Raw genomic sequence first — 22,698 nt, 5'->3', positions numbered from 1 at the left:
AATCCAACTCATGGGACACAAAACATGATGCAACATTTTATTATATGTGTTTAGTGTTTGTGGAGCCAGCCTCTGCAGAAGTGTACTAATCCACTGCAACAACCAGGCAGTTCCTTCAAGTACCACTAGAGGGCGGTGGTGTACTATGAACTGTGTATCGTAGTCCCAGGGCCAGCTCACCTGGAACGGGATATCAGCCATGGTCTTGGCCAGGTAGTAGGCCTTCAGGCTGTACCAGTAGTTCAGGTGCTCCCTCAGGAACACAGACATCTCCAGAGGAACTAGCAGACACAGAACGGTTCACACACACACACACACACACACACACACACACACACACACACACATCCGTTAACATCGAGTCGCGAAAACGCGTGAGATTCAGAATTCCAACGGGGACTCACAGGTCAGCACGGTCGGCATGAGCGCTCCGAACATGAGGAAGAGCATGGAGAAGAAGAGGAAGCCGGTGTTGTTGAAGACTTTGCTGGCGTCGTTGCCGATGTTGAGATAGAGCAGCCCGATCAACACGCCGATGAAGATGTGGGACATCAGCCTGAGGTGGGTCAGAACCTGAGAACAGCACAAACAAAGAAACGCCGTCTGAGGTGGGAATCCAGTTCACAGCTTTACGGCGCGAGGCGGTGTAGGAACCCACCTGGTCTCGACATATAATGATGAAGGTTCTCTTGAAGAGGATGCAGAACTGTGTTAGTGTGCTTGTGGCAAAAGAATGTCTCTCTATGTGTCCGGAGTCCTGAGAGGGAGCAGATAATAACATAACATTAAAACGCTTCAACACATCCTGCTGTCAGCGCCGGATCAGCAGACATGTTGCATTGATGGACCACTGGGAACCACAATGAACCCTTGTTACACTGCAGTTGAATGAATGAATTCAAACAAAGAACACATGACCCGTTCATCAGTGAGCTGTAGACGTCGACGTACCATCGGACACATTGCGGCGCACAGCAACTGGCCGTTGCTGTCGCACTGGTTCTTCTTCTCTCCCAACGCGCACATCCCACCTTGGACCGCCTCGAACAGCACAGGGTTCAGGTCTCCGTACTCCCCCGATGCCACTTCAATGACTTGAGCCGCAGATAAAAAGCACAGAGAGAGACACACACTGCGATGAATGAAGGAAGCAGAAGCGTTCTCGGCCACAGGTGAAGGGATGTGAAGTGGGCTCACTGAAGTCTGCAGGGTTGTGGTAGGTGGGACAGTGAAGGCCCAGAGTCTTCAGGTAGGGGATGAGGTACGGGACCGTTCCTTTGTAGATGCACTGTCCCTGACTGAGGATGTAGAGCTGGAGAGGAACAGAAGCAGAAATGAAAAACATTCAATTTTGTTACAATTCTAATTCATTCTAGCCTGAAATAACTTACAAAATGCCTCCAAAGCTCTTAAAAAGATACGCAACTCAACTACTATACTGTGTACTTCTACTTCAGAGGACATCATTGTAATACTACATTTATGTTACCTGCTACGTTGCAGATTCAGATTTGACTTCCTAAATATAACTAATCAAATATGATGCATTATTATTCACTCAACCATCCAGAACCTTGAGCAGACATTATTTTAAGTACATTCATTTTAAGATAATGCTTCTCTTTCTTTTTACAATAAAAAGTTTACAATTTGAATTCATTAAGTTCAGAGTAATGAATCTGTCCAGCATCCAGCATGGGGCGACATGCTGGACTGCAGAGCGCTGAAGCTCCGCCCCCTCACTGTTGCTGTTCACTTGTTTATTCAAAGTATTAATATTTAACGATGTCCGAATTGCACCAAATTCGACACTGCAGTCCCGAGTGACCCCAGCAGAACACCCGCCAAGTGTGAAGCAGATCAGAGGAGCGGTTCTCCAGATATGTGAAGGACACACAGACGGAAGGTCCTCGCCGTATCGTTTAGATGTTACAGCACCACAGCTCCTCATAGAATCTATAGGAAGTAGAAGGTCGGGACTCGTACCTTGTCAAACATCTCAAACAGCTTGGCACTGGGCTGGTGGATGGTGCAGATGATGGTGCGTCCTCCCAGCGCCAGAGAGCGCATCAGAGAGACCACCTGGTAGCACGACACGCTGTCCAGTCCGCTGAGCAGAGACACAACGTTAACGAGCAGCGGAAGAAACCCGATCATTGATTCCTCCTGTCCTGTGAGAGTTTATCACTTAGAGCTACAGCGAGAGGGCACTTTTATCTAAAGGTCTGTTGAGATATGTCTGCAGTGAACTTCATGAACTTCAGGCTTCTCATTTGATCAGAAAAAATAGCAGCTGGTTTACTTTATGCATTCATTGTATTTCCTGGTTTGTTCTATTTGTATTGATTGGTTTTATTGTTTAATCTATTGTACTGTTTTATCAGGCTGAGCTTTCTGTGGTTTTATTGCTTTGCCTTTGCTGCTTTATCTATCAAAGCACTTTGTCAACTCTGTGTTTAAAGGTGCTTTATGAATAAAGTTATTATTATGCACAGGCGAAACAGAAATCTGCTGACCTGCTACTTTAAAGCTCAGTTAGTATGGTATTTGTTTCATCAACTTCTCCTTGAAGGTGGACTCGTTTAGTTTGGGTTCACAACGTTTCTTTGTGTCATTCTGGTGCTTTAGGGATCGGGTGCAACGTTGACCTTTTTACGGTGTAACATGTAAGACGTGGCCACATGCTTGAAAACAAACAGGGGGCAGAATGTCACCTCTACTTCTGGTCAATACAATCTAAAGTCAGTCATCAGTTATTACAAAAAGACAACTAGTACCAGCCGGGCCAGAACAGTGAAACTCAACCAAACTGCTCAGAGCCGTCAAAATAATCATTTGAACGTGTTTTTTGTCTGTAGTTTAGCCACCTGTGTGTTTACTGTGACACTAACACGGGCTGTACTTTAACACTTTCATAGTTTGTTTATTGGATTAAATCAAATTAAAGGGGCAGAAACTCAAACCTGTGATTGACAGGTTGTTGCCGCTACCAGACTCGTATATACGGTGTCTCCACAGTCCAGATATGGTCACTTTCGTGCGTTGGTTGCAAAAAACGTAAAGATGGCGACGGCAAAATCGGCGAACTCCAGGCTTCAAAACATCAGTCCGCCAACCAACGGGTGACGTCACCATGACTACGTCCTCTTCTTATACACAGTCTGCGGTTTGCACTTGCTGAAGTCGAGCTAACTGACGGTCTCTCTCCCGGAGACACGGCAGAAACAAAAGAACGTACAAAAAGAAATTGAATCCAATAAACAATTTATCAAAATGTACAGGAACCCCGTATCAACAACGTGATGGACAAGCCCTTTGAGCCAGATCATCTATACCCTTTAGTTTGGAAGAGAAACTGAAACATTTTGTTTAAAATAACCTAAATGATCCTTTAATAAGTCTGAGGTTAACGGTAGAAAACCCGTGAAGACACAGTAAAGGTGGCGTCTATTTTGGTCACTATTAAGGTTTCCATGAGAGAACCTTGGAGAACCTGTTGAGATTGTTTAGTTCATTTGTCGGACAGTTAGTGTCCCAGAGCGTCCAGCCGCCCACACCGGCCAGATGGTACCTCTGTAATTAAGAGTATGATTGTCAAAACCACTCCAACACCAGATGTCCAGCTGTCACTGGGTCCATTAGAGATAAACAGCCAGATGTGCTTAGTGGACCAATTTAAACTGCCTTTGGGCCACCGATCATTTCAAATGTTCACATCGGCAATTCATCTATTAACCAATTAACTTGGCAAAGTATAATGTTGGTAGAAACTAGAAAATATTCCAATATGTTTCCTTTTGGATACAACAGAAGAAGCCTTTTGACTCGATGTGGTGAAAGTCAAATTCTACAGTTCGTATCATTTGATCTAAACACATGTCACACAGTTAAAATGCCACGTTTAACCATCACAGCACATGGTGCGTCTGTCCGTTCGTCCGTCCGTCCGTCCGTCTCACCTGGTGGGCTCGTCAAAGAACATGACCGGAGGGTTGTTGACCAGCTCCACAGCGATGGCCAGACGTTTGCACTGACCGCCCGACAGAGAGCTGGTACGAGTGTGAGCACAGTCCAGGAGACCTAAAGCAGTCAGGATCTCATTCACCTGGAAGAGACAGAGACAGATAAAGAGACTCAGAAAGAGACAGAGACAGAGAAAGAGAGAGAGAGAAGGAGACAAAGACAGAGAAAGAGGCAGAGAGAGACAGAGAGAGAGAAAGATAGAGAGACAGAGAAAGAGACAGAGAGAGAGAAAGAGAGAGAAAGAGACAGAGACAGAGAAAGACAGAGACAGAGAGAGAGAAAGAGACAAAGAAAGAGACAGAGAAAGAGACAGAGAGAGAGAAAGACAGAGAAAGAGACAGAGAAAGAGACAGAAAGAGAGACAGAGAAAGAGACAGAGAAGGAGACAGAGAAAGAGACAGAGAGAGAAAGAGAGAGAAAGAGACAGAGACAGAGAAAGACAGAGACAGAGAGAGAGAAAGAGACAAAGAAAGAGACAGAGAAAGAGACAGAGAATTAAAAAAGTTAGCTTTTTGACATTTGTACCCACAAAAAACTAAGTGATGCAGACATCAACATAGAAATGTCTTAATGTGGCTTTTTAGAATTGTGCATTTCTTTGTGCACAGTATTATTTTTACCTTTGATGACATAATGAGTCATTGATGGGGAACAACATAACATATACACACAAATATACTGCGGCCATTTAGAGCTACATAACACAAACAGTCTTATCATAAAATGTATTCATTTTATTTATTTGAACCTTTATTTAACCAGGCGAGTTATTAAACACACATTCATATTTTCAATGGCGGCCTGTTAAAAGTCAAAGCGTTTAGAGTTATTGGGGCTAAAAGAAGTCTATAAATAAATGAATAAATAATATAAACCTCCAAGAATAATTTCACTGCTAACTGCACCATTTCAATCAGCATTAGTCGATTTTCTGTGTCAGTGGAAACACAACATTAACATCATTTAAACGTTAAAGTGTTTCCTAGTAACACTACTATGTATTTGGCTGTGCAGAGAACAGCACAGAAGAAGTCATTCAAAGAGAGGCAGAACACACGTGTTCTAGTGTTGTATCTGTCTGCTATAGTAATGTAGTTTCAACACAGACAGGTGTCTATGTTCTCAACAATGCTTCTGTGTTTACGTTCAAACAAAACATGACATTCACCCTTTAATGCAGTTTCCATTACGTAAATTACAAAACCTTTCATTCCTTAAATAATACATTTGTGATATAAGTCATCACACCTACTAAATGTTATACCTGCATGGGACAATCCTCCATGTTAAGTGTGATTGGCTGGTTAAGTTCAGATGTTCCTTCTATGTGTTTAGAGTCAGGATTCAGTATGTAAGGAAGTATTATCATCATCTTTTATCATCTTGTTTCTCTCACCAGTTCTTTCTTCACCTCCATAGTTTCATCCAGCTTTAAGTTGGCTGAAACCTGAAACAAAGAGGAAGACCGTGTCATCGGTCATGTGACACAACAGGTGTGTCAGAAGCTTACTCCTGCAGCACGTTGGCACAACAGCCATCGACTGGTTCAGAGGGAGTTTAAAGGGGAACAGTTTAAATGTTCCTGTCTCACCATCATGGCCTCTCGGGTCGTGAGGTGTGGCAGCAGCATGTCCTCCTGCATGATGTAGCAGGACATCTTCCTGAATGTCCTCAGGTCCCGGGGTTTCCCATTTACCCGGATCTGACCCTTCATCCCTGTTTCCCTGGACACACACACACACACACACACACACACACACACACACACACACACACACACACACACACACACACACACACATTGGACAGTTCAATGGGTATAATGGAAGCAATAGACTGAACACATTACAAACTCGCCTGTGACTAAAGCTAATTTAGCCTAGCTATGTTGACTTTGTCCACAAACGGCTTGTTCTAGATGAGAAAGAGTTACTTTGTCTCATAACATTGAGGACAAGATTACAACTAGAGCTTTATTATTTATTTGTGTTTATTTTTATTTTGAAGCTTTGAATGTCTGTCTTGATATTTGAATGCAGTTGTTACCCTAAAATGAAATGTGAAACATTGTGGTTATATATAATGTAATTAATGGTGCTGTTAGATTGCTGCTAGTTCAGTGAAAACGCTGTATCTAAAAGGCTAAACTCCAGCTAACATGGACTGAAGCTGGATATGTCGTGAGATAGAAAACGTGTTGTGAATGGTGGAAAACGATCACGTCTATCTTTTTTCAATACAAGTTGACTTTTGGACTTCTTGGAAATGTTTGGATCACACGAGTCAGAAACAATCCTCCGCAGCCACCGCTGGAATCCAACGCTACAGAGAGCATAATACTAATAACACTAGAGTAGCCTGGTCTTTATCTGCAACTGTGCAGAAAACGGGTTTAAACAAAATGTAAAGAAGCTGTAGAGCATTTGAATGTGGTTCTGAATGAAGCTTCCAACTGTTGTATTTCAGTCCTAATAACCTTATTACTCTACCTGTACAGTAGAAAGGGTTTTTTTTTTTTGTCACTCTTACCTGTATCCAGCCAGAATGTTCATTAAGGTGGACTTCCCGGCCCCTGAGGGCCCCATGATTCCTATCAGCTCTCGACTGCAGAACCTTCCAGACAGGCACTTCAGTAAGGCTTTGAAACCTGGAAACAGCAAGTATCACGTACGTCCACATTAACTCTGTGTGTCTGAGTCACTGAAACACAAAGAGTAAACGTTGAAATTCAGAATGATGAACTTCATTTATAGCCATTCTAAATCAAACCTGTAACGGGCATCATGATGAACAGTAGAAGAGAAGTCATCCTAATCATCACGTTAACAAAACAACGGCTGTGAAGGGTGATTTGGTGAATTGCCAATTCTCTTTGCACTTGGGGGTGATTGTTTGGGACATGATCTCTCACCAGCTTCCCACCCAACAACAGCGCCGGACAGGTTTCTGCTGCATCACCCCAAAAACACCTGAACTGACTTAAGTAGCTGTACCTTTAGTTCAGTCTTAAAAGGAACACATTTACACCTCAAACCATCTAAATATACTGTCATCGAGCATCACATCCTGCTCTCTTATGCTATCATATAAAAACTGATTTTTCGGTACAAACATGTCTGAAAGCTCCAGATAACAGGAACTTGCTCTCAGTCAAAGAGGGAAATAAAACCCTGAGCCACTGCTTTGGTCTGAAAGAATGGATGTACAGTATCAGATGTTGCACTTAGGTCTAACAGCATTAGCAGCGAGCGCTCACCTGCTCTCAACAACGTGTTGTTTACCACGGAATCTGAACTAAACTCACAGAAAACAACAAACTGGGTCTTGTGTCGTTGGAGCTGCCTGAAGTCCAGATGTTGCTCATCAACAGATGTTGTTAAAAGAGATCAGTGAGACGCACCCTTTTCTTTTAGCATGGTTTACTGGATATAGTTATTGCTCTTTATGTCATATCTTCATATCTTTAGTGTGCGTTGGAGGGTTCTAGATGTTTCGAGCTCATTTTAAAGGGATAGAAAGTGAATTCATCATCAGATGATAACACATTATTAAAATCACTGCAGCGCTTTCATTGAAGCTGCTACTTAACCTTTGTGCTTCTTATGAACTCATCTCACAGCTGTGTTTGGGTTGACAGTCTAAGGCAATAAAAACATAATTACTTCATTTGCATAGACTTGTAAGAGAGAGAAAGTTCACGTTTAAGCTATATGTAATATTTGTCACATTTCCAAGGAATGACTTTGCCCTGACGTTATGTTAATGCTGCTAAGAGTGTTCAGACATGCCTTTTATAGGCCTAGTTTAACCACAAAATGCTGTTATTACAGCCAATTTATTCTTTTATTAACATGTTATTATGGATCAAAAAGAAAAAGAAGTACAGAAAATGATGAAACTGGTGTCTGTTTAACCAACATTTGATTGGTTAATTGATGAAGGGAGTGTCCCGCTGTTGTAAGGACACTCATTGATTGTGTATAAACAGAGTGGAGGAGGTCGATAGAGAGCTGAACTGTGGAGCGATTGAAAGGAGACTTCAAACAAGTTCAAACACATGAAAGTGAATCTATGAGTCAAGCTGAGCAGCACATCAATCCACAGAGACATGAGATTCTTCTGCAGGAAGAGTTTACTTCAAGCTCCTTCAGAGGTCGAGAGGAAGGGACATTAATGTATCATGGCACACACCTTTCCTTTCAGCCTACCTCACTTCACCTCTCCTGTTCATCCTACCTCAGTCACCTCACCTTCCTTTCCTTTCAGCCTACCTCACTTCACCTCTCCTCCTGTTCATCCTACCTCAGTCACTTCACCTTCCTTTCCTTTCAGCCTACCTCATTTCACCTCTCCTGTTTATCCTACCTCAGTCACTTCACCTTCCTTTCCTTTCACCATACCTCACTTCACCTTCCTTTCCTTTCAGCCTACCTCACTTCACCTCTCCTCCTGTTCATCCTACCTCAGTCACTTCACCTTCCTTTCCTTTCACCCTACCTCACTTCACCTCTCCTCCTGTTCATCCTACCTCACTTCACCTTCCTTTCCTTTCACCCTACCTCACTTCACCTTCCTTTCCTTTCACTCTACCTCACCTCCTGTTCATCCTACCTCAGTCACTTCACCTTCCTTTCCTTTCACCCTACCTCACTTCACCTCTCCTCCCTTTCCCCCCTGACTTTTCCTTGCCTTCCCTTTCATCCTACCTCACTTCACCTTTCTTTCCTTTCACCCTACCTCACTTCACCTCTCCTTTTCATCCTACCTCACTTCACCTTCCTTTCCTTTCACCCTACCTCACTTCACCTCTCCTTCTTTTCATCCTACCTCACTTCACCTCTCCTTCCCTTTCCCCCCTGACTTTTCCTTGCCTTCCCTTTCATCCTACCTCACTTTCCCTTCCTTTCCTTACATCCTACCTCACTTCACCTCCCCTCCCTTCTCCTCTCCTCTGTTCCTCTCCTCTCCGGTCAGCTACATTATTGATGACCTAAACCATCTCAGACGATGCAGCACTTACTGGAACCCTCAGAGGAAACCCTCCAACAGGGCGAACACACTTAACATCAGACTCCTGGATAGAGAGCGGCTGGTTCACATCGTCTTACTTACATTTACAGGGTTGGTGAAAAACACATTACACTGCTGTAAATGTTAGGACTGAAACAGGTCCCGTTAGTGAACGTTGTGATAAGTTAATGTCTTTGAGAACAGGTGGACGTTCCTCACTTAGCTTTGAGAGCTACAGTATTCTGTAACGGGTTAGGACTGGTTTAGGTTTCAGGCTGAGCTTTGTCAAACACTTTGATCCAGAGCTAAATATAATTACAACTCATATCTTAAACGCCATTTCATTTGCTGTGAATATTCATGTTCAGGATGCTTCCTATTGAAAATATTAGGAGGGAAGGTTTTAACAAAAAGCACATTTTCTTCTACCGACCAGTTAGTCCTCATCTATTGGTTTTATATAAGTGATTTGTAACGTCCATCTCTGTCACGTTCAGGGAGCAACAGAGACAGGAAGGACCTGAATACAGAACTCAGACGGGCAGATTAAAAGAAAATACTTCAATAAAACAAGAAGTTTAGAAGCCGGGAGTCCAAAAACAAAACTCAACACAACAAAGGATGAAGCGGCGCAGAACAAAGGAGCCGAGGTTGACTGAATAGTGGCTGACGAACAAGGGAAGTGAGAACAGTGGAGCAGGATGTGAGGAGAAGCTGATCAAAAAGGATGGAAACAAATCACCAAAAAAAACAGAAGTACAACCAGACACACAAGGAGTGCCCTTCAAAATAAAACAGGAAACAGACTATTGCTTTAAATGTAAGAACCTTCTAAATATTCTGTATTTCATGTGGATCGTTGGTCTATGTTGATCAGTTTGAAGCCCTGAGTTCGTCGTTTTGGTCGTCGCCATCTTGGTTTTTTGCAACCAGTGAACAGGAAGTGACCATATCTGGACTGAGGAGGAGTGACGTAGAGACGCTGTATATACGTCTCTGGTAGAAACCTGTCAATCAGCGTGTAGCCCCGCCCCTAAATCATCCCCTCTTTATGGTCTGTTTGACTCTAAATGGAGCATAATGTACTAAATGAACATCATGCTGTATTGAAGAAGACTGTAAACTAGAGATTGAGACCATAAACTCATGTTTACAATGTTTACTGAGGGAATAAATCAAGAGAGAAGTAGAGTCATTTTAGACTAGACTTCTATACAACCAGAGGAGTCGCCCCCTGGTGGACACTAGAGAGAATGCAGCTTTAACACATGAAGCATTGGCTTCACTCAGCAGAACCGGAGGTTGACGCCTGATTAAAATGCAGCCAACAGTAGAATGTGCATGGCTACTGCATTAGTGTATTACGGTCTGTGGCTCATTGATCTTCTGCGTTAAACCCATGGACTCCGATGGATCCAGTGTGTCAGAAACAATCAGCCCTCCTGCCCCGTCTTCTGTTCCCCGCTGCAGGGAGATGATCTTGACAAGAAGGATCAATAAAGGGAAGGGTTCACTGCAGCAACTGTAAGCATCAGTCGGAGTGAGGATGACCAAGGCCGAGTGGAGGTGAGTTTACTTGTCTCTCTGTTGCTGCTGAGCCACATACAGATGCTCTAAGCTACTTCTTATTCCTCACCAGACGTCTGGTGCGTGTGTTCTCAGAGCTGTCTGATCCACGGCACGACTCAACGCACTGTGAGCGGCCCAACAGGTAAAGCATCTGCAGGTTTGTATTTGCTTTGCGTCATAGTTTCCTGATATCAGACAGAATTCAGTCCCGGGGCTCGCTGTGAGACAATAACCTCACGTTTTTAGGTCCATAATAACATGTTGTCCTTCACAATACTACTTTCAGCGAATGGTTTATCTATAGCCGTTGTTACAGCTGGTGTGTGTGTCTCTGGTGGTTCACCAGCCTGAAAAGCATATTAATACTGTGACAAATAGACAAACTCCAGCTCCAACACAAACATGTTCTTTCAGTTAAATTTCGTCTTCTTGCAAACTTCTTCCTGAATTCATTCATCAATTCAAAAGGTTTTCACTTCAGAGTTTAAGCAGTTGAATTAATATCAACTGTTCATGTCACACATTAGCCATTAACTGGTGAAATTAACCCTCAACCCACCCTACTTCAAGGAGCAGTGGGCAGCTACTACTGTACAGCAGGGAGTCCACTGCCTTGATCAAGAGCACTTCAGCAGAGCCCAGGAAGCCAAAGGGCACCTCTCCAACTGTCAGTCCACCACACTCTGTATTTGGTCAGGGTTGGGACTTGAACCGGTGACCCTCTGGTTCCCAAACCAAGTCTCCACTGACTGAGCTTCCTAGATACAGTTTGTGTTACTATTATTACTAGTGGTGTAACGGACCGTTGTTGAGTAGTTGCAGAGTGTAAATAAAGTTTTAACGTTAACCATCACAGTGTAAATAAAGTTTTAACGTTAACCATCAGAGTGTAAATAAAGTTTAATGTTAACCATCACAGTGTAAATAAAGTTTTAACGTTAACCATCAGAGTGTAAATAAAGTTTAACGTTAACCATCACAGTGTAAATAAAGTTTTAACGTTAACCATCAGAGTGTAAATAAAGTTTAACGTTAACCATCACAGTGTAAATAAAGTTCTAACGTTATCGTGATGTGTTCACATGTAATCTGTAAAATGTAGTTTTTGGTGATAAACTTGAATAAATCCAGTAGTTTGAAGGAGATGTTTTCATGAATATAAAATAGATATTCGAGATGAATTATTAACTTCATAACACGAGCTCTAAACAGAGTGGTAGAAATGATTTTTTGAGTTCTGTCTCCTGTTGAACCTCTCCTCATCTCTTTAAATCACTTCTTAAACACATTTTTACAGACTGACTTTTCTGTGATGTCGTCGCTTTTCTGTTTTCTTTTTATTTGTTGATTTTATTACATTATTTTACTACATTTTTATATGTTATTTGTTTATTTCTATCGCATCGACTGTCTCACTGAGCTTTCTGCTATTGTTATTATTTCCTTTATTTTTGCTGCTTTATCTGTCAAAGCACTTTGTAAACTCTGTTTTTAAAGGTGCTTTATAAGTAAAGTTATTATTATTAAATATTATTATTATTGTGTATTACTGCAGGCCACTAGGACACCAAGACGACACGCAAAATAGTACTAATAGCAAACTGCTATAGTACAAAATATTGTATTATTGGTGGTTGGTAAAATATAAGTTTATATATATGTGTGTATGTGTATATGTGTATATGTATATGTGTGTGTATGTAGGATGTACCTCTCCTCCTCCAGCACGGGCCCTCCTGGATGGTGTAGGAGAGGTCGCTGAACTCCAGGTCCACGGCGGAGCGTTTGGGGAGGTGGGAGAAGCGCTGGGCTTCGGTGATGTGGTTCTCCACCTTCTTCAGGTGGGTCAACATGGACGCGTCCTGCTGCTGGACGCCTCCGTTGCACACGACCGTCTCGTCCACGGGGACGCTCACGCAGTCGGGTTCCAGCGCCTTGTTGTCCATACCGGCTCTGCGTCTGGGAGGAGGAGGGCCGGCCGTTAGCTTCACGGCCTGCTGATGTGTCTCATTACTAAAGCGCGGTGCCTTGCTTGCATGTTTGGAGGTTGTTTAATAAAAGTCCTCCTGAAGCAGCAGAGCAGCAGCTCACTGCTGACGACCGCCGGCATCAGCAGCTCACATGTGGAATGAATGAATTATGCACAAACCTATTGACTTAGATCCACTGATGATGGTGCCATGAATTACAGAACAACAAAACAATATGTAATTATCATTTGTCAGACTATCTGCACTAATTGATCTCAATCGATCAATTGGAAACAAGATAATGAGGAACGTAATGAAACACTTCAATTCAATTAAATTAAATTAATAATATTATCTGAAAAAATAAACCAGAAGATACATTTTACAATTTTTTTTGTAGAACACAAAATGATATATATGTATATATCTATATCTATATATATATATAGATATATACGATATGAAGGTTGTTACACACAATTATAAAGTAATATCTTTTATAACGGTGGACAGACTATAAAGCTCAGTTCATCTACTCACGCGATCACATAGACATGATCCACACACACACACACACACACACACACAGAGAACAGAATCTATCAGTATGCTGTTGAGCTTGAAGATGAACTGTTTGAATACAAGAGCAGGCCTGACCATGAAAGCTGGCGGTGTACAGTGAAGCCCAGACGTGACTGTAAAAAGGTGCTTCAGGCGCTTCATTAACGTACAGTGGACATGTGTGGACGCTTCATGACGCTGCAGAGACAAACACACGACGGTGATTTACTAGTGTGGGTGAGCTGAGGGTAACGTAGAGCGTAGAAGAAGAGCGGAGGAAGGGATGTAGTCAGAGGCTCTTTGTGCGCTCAAGGCCTCTAAGCTGCTGCTAAGAGGAACTCATTGGAGAACATTGTCCTCCAGTGAGTTATGGAACATAGGCAACATAACCTTCACACGGCGGCTTGTATGAGATCTTATGAGAAAGTTACTCCTAAGAAAGTCCAGCAACACGGGTCCATTTCTGCTATTTACATAAATACAGTCTTTTCAAAATAACGTTCCATCTGCACAGAAAAGATGGTGAAATACTTGGTTATGTTTAGGCGACAAAACGACTTAATCAGGAGAAGTCTGTGGAGTTTCTCTGGGTTCGGACGTTGCTGAAGGACAGAAGTTACATGACAAATAAAACAACGGTGATTCCTCTTTTCACAAGAGGAACGAAAGACGAAACCTCGGTTATGTTGAGGCAACAAAACTAGTGGGTCAGGTTTAGAAAAAGATCCTGAGTTCAGTAGAATAAGTGCGTTTGGTACGTAGTCAGGTTTGACATGTTATGTCATTTAAACACCGACTGGAGCTGGTGGTTCTTACACTGGATGAAGGCTGCAGTGATCACATGGTCCACTGCTATCCAGAGTTCACAAACTGAGCGGCAGCCACACAGAGTGCTGCATAGTGCTGATGATGCAGAGACAGAGAGGAGTAACAGCATGTCTCAGCTGGCTGAGTGTGTGTCTGTGTCTGTGTGTGTGTGTGTGTGTGTGTGTGTGTGTGTGTGTGTGTGTGTGTGTGTGTGTGTGTGTATAGAAACCCTATAGCAGCTCAATACCAGTGGTGATGAAGACATGTGTAGTCAGGCCTCTCACATGTGAACGAACCCTCCACATCTCACTACGATAGCTGCTGTCTGGACTACATCCACACACACACACACACACACACACACACACACACACACACACACACATATATAAAAGAGTGAAACACTTTAGAAGACACAGAACCCATCTTGGGTTTCATGGTAAATCTCCCATGTCACCAGACTGTAGCGTCTCTTGTTAATCTTGTATAGTGGATGTGATTAAATACCGTCTTCATTGTACGAGATGCTCTGTTTGTTCAGTTACATACTTGTGCCGTCATTGTTGTTTACTTGACTTTAAGTTTGACCTGTCTGTTTGTTGTCTTGTTGACTTTGTTCTTTATCATTTAATGGCTCGGCGCCATGTTTGTCCTTGAAACAGCAAAATGAAACATCAAGTACTTTGAGTTCCCTAAACGTGACCATGAAAACATGAATGCTACGTTAGTTGCCAGGGGAAAGTCACATTTAATAAATGCGGTTCCTTTGGCCTCCTCTTAGAACTCTGAATGTTTTTTACAAGATTCTATCGCAGCCAAATAAACAAGAGACAAACAGCTCAGGAGCCACATGGTTGTCTCACAGACCAGCTGATGGGATCATTTTAAAGAGACATGAAAGCTTTTAAATTGGTCAGTGATCACATTTACATGCACTAAATATTTGTCCTTATTACAAAAAAAGACAATATTCCTACTCATGGCGACTGAAAATGAATACTGCACTAATAACCCTGTTAACATGCAGCCAAGAATACTCTGATTATTAACGGATTCCGTGGCGGTTTCTTCAACCACCTTCTTGAAAAGGTCCGCGTTGTGATATGTGTTCATATCACAAAAAGCTGTTGGTATCCGAGTCTTTCACAATGTTTTAAAAGTACCAGAAGTGTGGGATTCTCTTTTGTTTACGGCGTGCACAGAGCTGCTCGTGAACAATTCTGAATGCGTACTGTATGATCCAAAGAACGCCCCAATACCTGAACAACATCGCCATATACCACACGTCTGAATCGGAAAATGCCCCATTTGGAATAAGACCTAATTCAGAATATCCCAAAGTAATGTGCTGTTTCCATGACCCGAAACAAATTCTGAATATTGTCATATTCATGATAATAGTGGAATATGAGTGACACTGATTATTCTGTAGTGTCAGTTGTTAAAAAATAAAGATAAACTACCTCTTCGGTGCAGACTCGTGTCCGACAAAACTACATTCCCGTACAATGAAACCACATTTTCAATTAAGGGAAACGTATTTTTTCTGTTTTTGACGTATTACAAATACGTTTGTTACCATGTTTTTACTAAACGTAAGCGAGTAGTTCTATTGCCTAAACATAACCGGGTCATTTTTATTTTGTTTCGTTGCAATTTCCAATGTTTTAATCGGTTTCCCTCGGAACATGATTGAGAATTCATACTAGTGGTATGGGAACTTTGGGTTTGACTGGCGATGCGTCATTATAAGTTGAGCTTCAGTGGAAACGTATATACGTTTCCTGGGAAAAGATAGCTGAGGTGTGATCAACGTCAGACAAAATCCATTTCCATTGTCCTGGCAGGACTCTAAGCAGCAGAAATATGCAACCCGCCCTGTGATCGAGGTGATTACTGATCATCGGAATAAGAGATACGTCTAATCTACTTTCTGCAGCGCAGACCGCTGTTAGAAACGGTTCCCAAGTCTGAGGTGGTACAGTAATTTGTCCTTTTTTTGAGACAGAAGTCTCATTTAATCACTCATGGGGTTCTTAATCCCTTTGGGGATTAAAATCAACTTTTCTTTTTCCACCCTTGATCTGCTCGGAGGCGGGAGGGGCTCTGGAGTTGCCGGCTTGGGAACAAATCTGCAGACTCAGGTACACTACCAAGCACCGAGCCGAGCTAATGTATGGGAATCCACTGCTCCTTCGCTTGCCCCCCCCCCCAGACCATACCTCCAACGCGGACACATTTCACTGACAGCCTCGGAGAGGGAAGCCAAATGGTGTCAAATGGTCCTGAGAAACGGGAAAAAAAAACGTAACGCCAACATGTCACGAGTCCACCTGGATGGAACGGCACCGGTCTGGACGGAGAGGGTCGGAGAGGAGAGGCGGAGAACCCGCTGACCTGAGATCATACCGCTCCAGATTATCTACTGTACCGCGGCTACACTTCTATCTGACTCTAAGACTTGATGCCCCGAATACGGCTGGATTAAAAAGACCATTACAGTCAAACAAAGTGGTAAATGGAGACATCAAAGTGATGATGGGAACTCATGCCAGCTGCCTGGTTTACCTGCAATTAACTGGAAACTATAGATTTAGTCGCACAATAAAAACAGCCACCATCACTGGGGCCTTTCACACTTGCACCGACCTTTATGTTATATGTTCAGATTAAAGAAATAGTTTTGGAAAATAGTTCTGAAGCCTGTCTACCAAACATGAAACGAGAGTATTCATCGACATTTTATCCTCCTTTTATCTCCTGTAATATTCAAACAACAGCAGACTAAATATGTGTTCAGGGTAAAATGTCAAAATACATTTGAAATTAAAAAGTGTGCCGGCCTACACATCATATTACACAGATTTAAGAAAACGTCTGTTTTTGATAACACTGTTATCACTTTAATACGTGTTTCTGGTATTGTGTTTTAGTTTGGGTAAGAAAGACAGCGACCATACTGTGAAGCTGCTCACACACAGTCAAGGATGAGTTAGGAAGACAATCTCCTTCCATTTCTAACCCTCTCCGTGATAAATGTTACACAGGTGTTTGTATCTGTATTTATGTGTATTTCATCTTCGCCATCCGAACATAGGGATTTGATCAACGTCTTTACTGCAGCAATAAAGCAGACCTGTCACTGTCCAGGGTGAGAGTTAAAGATTCATGCCTGAATATGAGGGTTCATTTCCATTTTCATGAGGCTGACAGACTGTGACTTCTTGACTTTTGATTTGATGAAGACTTTGGTCATGACCTTTATCCACAGAAGTGATTTTATCCCTCTGTGTTGATGGATGTAAAATGTCAGCTCTGCAGGAGCTAGCAGCCACTGGTGATACCCCACATTCTAGGATAGTATTTACTGCACTCACTGGTGAAAGTGTAGCGTGAAAGGCCTACAAAACGCTCTTTCAGCAAAAGTCATACAGTCATACGGCTGTCACCAAGTTCTTCAGAGTAGAAATTCACCCTTTAACCCTTTACTTCTTGGTTGCAATATGTTTTGATTGAGGAATGTTCCCGGGGCATTCTGGGAAAACCGCAAACTGAAGAAGCCAAGGCACACCTCTGAGAACGCATGTCACTGAGAGACGATATCTAAGAGGGTAACAGAAGTGGATTCTGACTCTGGACGATAAAAAGTGGAAACCGAGGTTAAATACAACCCTTAAAACCACACAGAGAGTCCGGTATGGCCTGAATCTGGACGGTTAAACTGAGATTAAATACCACTACTTTAGAGTGTTTGGAAGTATTTTAATTGCTATTTGTCTTCTTGATTTTTATCGTTTTGCTGCTAGTAACTTTTCAATGGTGCTAGCTCTGGCTAAAACCTCTTTGAGGGTTGTCAAAATGTCCTCTTTCTGGGAAAAATACTGTAATTTTGAATCCACTCTCCCTTTAATTTCCCCCATCAGAGCCACTAAAGTATTACATCACAGATATATTGAGAATATAGTTGACACCATGCTTTTTTATATTACACTTAGTAAATTCCTGCAGTCTCAAACTGTGTCATAAATGAAAATGTATGTTCTGTGTAGGCTGAAGTTAGAGGTAATGAGTACGTTTAAGTATGCTGCTGTGAGTCTTGTCCAAGTACTGTATGCACTGCAATAATTAATACTGTTGTGTCAACTGAACGTTAACATTGAGTTAACACAAGAAGAGCTACACATGGTTTCTAATTGTTCTGTCGGTGAACAGCCTTCTAGTAATACTGGCTGTCCTTACATAACATGAGCGGGCTGAATACAAAGCATATTAAGATCCAGGGAAGTGGGTTAATAGTGCTGGTCTCCCATGACTTTGTAAGAATAAGAGCTAATTCACTGAACAGGCTTTGACGGGTGAGAAAAAAACCCCTTACGAGCTCACATACATTCCTAGTACGAGCTCCAGCATTCAGAGGCTCCATAAGCTACAGCAGCACTTCTTACTCACGAGACAGAAGCTGAAGCAGAGAAGGGGGAAGGGTTGATTTATCCTGATGTACAGTAGCAAACCATCTCAGCTGAGCAGTTCATAAGGGACGATGTCATAAATAAAGCGGCTAATCTACTGGATCGTTACCGGGCAAATCGTAGCTGATGCTTCGGGTGTTAATCTTGTTTTCTTTCAGCCGTAAAAGGCAGCTTACGGTTAATTGTACGAGTTTACTTTGGAGTAAACTAGAATTCCTGCCTCGCCTTCCCGTCATATTGCAGTTTACATCCACGTCTGTCTAAATGTCATCATCAAAATCATTTTATCCTGTTAGAAATTTGTGTGAAATTGTCATAATTAACATATAGATTTGTTAAGTTTAGGGAAAACATCATGGTGGGGCTAAAAATAACTACGTGCAGGGAAGTTGTTAAAATCCTGAGGTTGGAGAAAGAATTACATCACTTCACTGTAATGCAGCCTGTAAAACCAGAACAAGAAAACACTTAAACCAGATTAAGATATCAGAACATCAAAGTCAATATCTAGTACGATATTACTATATCAATGTACTATCGTAATATTAGCCAGTCCTAAATTCAACCTTGTGCCAAATTTAAAGAAATTCACTTGAGGCATTCGTAAGATACTCCGTTCACGTTACTGCAGGGAAGACGTCATTTTCTGGGTCAACCCCCAAAAGTTAGCGTCGCTCTAGTTCCCTCAACAAAAAGTCAATGTTTATTTATTTTTTTGATAAGTCACATGACTTCACGTCACTTCCACTAAGCTTAATGCGGACTAGTCGGCGTGATGACGGTTCGTGGACTCGTTCAGCCACTTATTAGCAACGGCCTTGTTTATTTAAGACACGTAAAAGCTTCTGAATTCACATATTTTATTTCATAGAGCGAAACGTTAAAATGTCTTGTGTCGACCACAGACTTTATTTCTGGCAACTAACGAAAAAAGACATTCGAAAAACCCATTGACTTCAAGACGAAGTGCAAAAATGCTGCGTCATTTCCTGGTTTTAGGATTCATACTGCAGCCTTTTATAGACTTAAAAAGGCACTACTTTGTTTAAGGACTTCACTTCAAACTTCATTCACTACTTGCACTTAAATTGACACTTCAATTTCATCCAGCACTTACATTTTCTTCCAGTATTTGTATTTCAACTGTCACTTCAACTGTTTCAGTATTTCAACTATTTCAAAAGCGTAGCACGTTTTATTCTCATAATTTAGCAATTTCTTCAAACCTGTTCATCTCAGTTGATATTTTATCAGCAGTAATGGGGTACATATATATTAGCTAGCTTACAAAAGTCTTTTGTTTTAGGTTTTGTTTTCTTTCACTCTTTAAGGAACATTAAATGGTTTAAATATGGATTTTGAATAAAAAGTGGGGATTCAAATGTTAGCCTCTAAGAACAAAGACGTTAAAACATTTCTGTTAACGTTAGCCAAAATAACTTAATATTTTTTTACACATATTCTTTCAATATAGGTCAACACAATTTCACAAATTCACTCTATAAGGTAATATTACCCTCCGATGCATTACTAATAACCATACAGCTAATAACAAACTGAAGTAACAGTTAACGGTTATTGTGACGTAGCTTAACGTTAGCTTAAAACGCGGTTAACGTTCATTGTAAGCTAACGGTTATATTTGAAGTGCGTGACTTAGCGTTAAACAAGACGTTAAATCACATTTCAGTTGTATTTTAATTGACTTTTTACTCATGTTGACGCTCTTTAACTGACTTTAATACATTACAATTCACGTATGTAACAATTAGCTACTTGTTCTGCTTTATTTAAATGACTGTGTAAACCCACGAAACACGTTGTTTTAGGTATTGTTTTCTTTCAGTCTTAAGGAACATTAAAAGTTTAACTATGGATTTTGTATTTAGAAAAAAGGATGTAATTCAAATGCAGTCTCTGAGGACAAAGATGTTGAAACATTTCTGTTAACGTTAGCCAAAAATAACTCAATTAAAATATTTTTTTACACATTTTTTTTTTAAATATAAGTTCACAGAATTTCACAAACTCACTTTATAAGGTAATATTATACGCATGCAAGTGTATTTTCATCGACTTTTTAATCACGTTGACTCTCTTTAACTGACTTTAATACAATACAATTTACCCTACGTAACAATTAGCTACTTGTTCCGCTTTATTTAAATAACTGCGTAAACCAACGGAACCTAATGAGACGGGTTAAACCTGCGGACAGGGCAGGGACCCGCCTGGACGGTGATACGACCAGGGAGGAAAGATGAGTCATATAAGATAAAAAGTAGAGTCATCAGGACCTGATAACACGGTTAAGACGAGCACAGAATAAGGAGCTTACGTTGGCTGCTGTAGAGTGAAGTGTCGTAGTCCTCCGCGGTGGTTCCGTCTGTCGGGATGTCGTTATCCTGGTGCAGCATTCAGCATCAAACAGACTGTCTGTTCCGGTCTGACGCAGCTACAGCAGCGCTGCACGCCGGAGCAGAGCACAGGAGAGCGGGGAGGGCGGAGCGGACAGGAGGGGGTGGGTGGAGGAAGAGGAAGAGGAGAGAGGAGGAGGAGAGGAGAGAGGAGGAGGGCGAGGTGAAGGAAGAGGAGGAGGAGGAGAGAGGAGGAGGGAGAGGAGGAAGTGGAGGAGGAAGAGGAGGAGAAGAGAGAGGAGGAAGAGGAGGAGAAGAGAGAGGAGGAAGTGGAGGAGGAAGAGAAGGAGGAGAGATGAGGAGGAGAGAGGAGGAAGTGGAGAAGGAGGAGAGAGAGGAGGAGGAGGTGGAGGGATGGTGGAGGAGGAGGAGATAGTGGAGGAGGAGGAGGAGGATGAGGAAGGAGGAAGAGGAGGAGAAAGATGAGGAGAAAGAGGAAGGAGGAAGGAGAAAGAGGAGGGAGGAAGAGGTGGAGGAAGCAGAGTAGATGTTTCCTTCCCGTGTAGATGTTTCCTTCCCTAGATGTTTCCTTCCTGTGTAGATGTTTCCTTCCTGTTGTTTCCTTCCTGTGTAGATGTTTCCTTCCTGTTGTTTCCTTCCTGTGTAGATGTTTCTGTGTAGATGTTACCTTCCTGTGTAGATGTTTCCTTCCCGTGTAGATGTTTCCTTCCTGATGTTTCCTTCCTGTGTAGATGTTTCCTTCCCGTGTAGATGTTTCCTTCCTGATGTTTCCTTCCTGTGTAGATGTTACTTTCCTGTGTAGATGTTTCCTTACCTTCCTGTGTAGATGTTTCCTTCTTGTGTAGATGTTTCCTTCCTGTTGTTTCCTTCCTGTTGTTTCCTTCCTGTGTGCTCACATGTCCTCATGTCTTTATGTCCTGCTCTGACTCATCCTGTAGGAGTCAGAGACTTGTTGAATTCCTCACACTCTTTGTAAATGTGACACAACAAGCAGCGACTCGTCAACAAGGACCAAATATCTCAGAGACAGAACCGACCGCCGAACGTGAGCGTAACGTGTTCAGACCTGAGAACGTACACAACATACAATGAGCACATTGACACCATCCTCTCTGTCACTCACCCCCTCTTGTCTCGCATCCGACTCTGACTCCCCCCCCCCCCCCCCGCCAGAGGGGAGGAATTCTCCCGTCATCACATCAGGTGTCAAACATGGCTGATGGGACACACTCACAGTGACGTCTATGGGTTCAGTCTCTTCACTGAGTGGGTTCAGAGTGTGAGTTCTAGGCCACGCCTGTGGAAGGTGAGGTCTGTTCAACAGCCGTTCAAAAGAGCACTTAACCCTTTAAGGAAGTAAGTGAATGGTGGATTTTTCTCTTGAAAATATGAGTATATGGTGGAAATTTTCTATTTTGTTCCGACTGGAGAATGAAGTTCCAGCAGGTAACAAAGACATTATTAGTCTGGAATTTGTTTCTTGAAATAACACGTTTAAAGGGAATGACACCTGGCTGCTGTCACACACACACACACACACACACACACACACACACACACACACACACACACACACAGACACACACAGACACACACACACACACACACACACACACCCTCTAAATCAGGCTTAGATAAACAAATTTCTCCAGATGCTGCTTTCACTTCACATCACTCCAGTGAGTGCTGGCACTAATGACAGAGAGCCTCCAGAGTCGAAACACTCCACCACAGATACTTGTTCAGCCTGAGATCTTGATTGAATCATTTTGAATGAAATGACCTCAGTGTATTCCACAGTGTTTGAAGAGGTGTCCTGTCGGTGGAGCAGTTTGCCATTTGGACACATGCAGAGTATTCAGATGAAGCGCGTTGGCATCGTCGGTCAGTGAGCCGTAAACGGCCCTTTTA

The 22,698-nt window shown here is 42.2% G+C and overlaps 1 protein-coding gene across 3 annotated transcripts in view; it reads right to left on the bottom strand.

The window, feature by feature from the left end:
• Window positions 1–20,848, bottom strand: part of LOC137868836 (ATP-binding cassette sub-family G member 4-like) — a 23,460-nt gene extending 2,612 nt beyond the window's left edge. For 2 of the 3 annotated variants that reach the window (XM_068705801.1, XM_068705818.1), the window contains exons 1-12: window positions 20,748–20,848; window positions 12,314–12,561; window positions 6,553–6,670; window positions 5,615–5,747; window positions 5,420–5,470; window positions 3,960–4,105; window positions 1,987–2,110; window positions 1,198–1,312; window positions 952–1,094; window positions 659–757; window positions 405–573; window positions 181–281 (exon numbers count right to left, since the gene is read on the bottom strand). In XM_068705801.1, the coding sequence (XP_068561902.1) occupies window positions 181–281; window positions 405–573; window positions 659–757; window positions 952–1,094; window positions 1,198–1,312; window positions 1,987–2,110; window positions 3,960–4,105; window positions 5,420–5,470; window positions 5,615–5,747; window positions 6,553–6,670; window positions 12,314–12,548 (1,434 nt within the window). In that variant the 5' untranslated portion in view covers window positions 12,549–12,561; window positions 20,748–20,848. The remainder of the gene's footprint in view (window positions 1–180; window positions 282–404; window positions 574–658; window positions 758–951; window positions 1,095–1,197; window positions 1,313–1,986; window positions 2,111–3,959; window positions 4,106–5,419; window positions 5,471–5,614; window positions 5,748–6,552; window positions 6,671–12,313; window positions 12,562–20,747) is intronic. The other variant, XM_068705810.1, reaches the window with a different exon arrangement.
• Window positions 20,849–22,698: the final 1,850 nt, after the last annotated feature.

The sequence above is a fragment of the Cebidichthys violaceus genome, unplaced genomic scaffold (assembly GCF_023349555.1).
Source record: "Cebidichthys violaceus isolate CVI_PGR_0920_01 unplaced genomic scaffold, fCebVio1.0.p SCAF_1, whole genome shotgun sequence".
NCBI classification, from domain to species: domain Eukaryota; kingdom Metazoa; phylum Chordata; class Actinopteri; order Perciformes; family Stichaeidae; genus Cebidichthys; species Cebidichthys violaceus.
The sequence above is the reverse complement of the archived record's forward strand: the minus strand, read 5'-3'. Positions and strand labels throughout refer to the sequence as shown.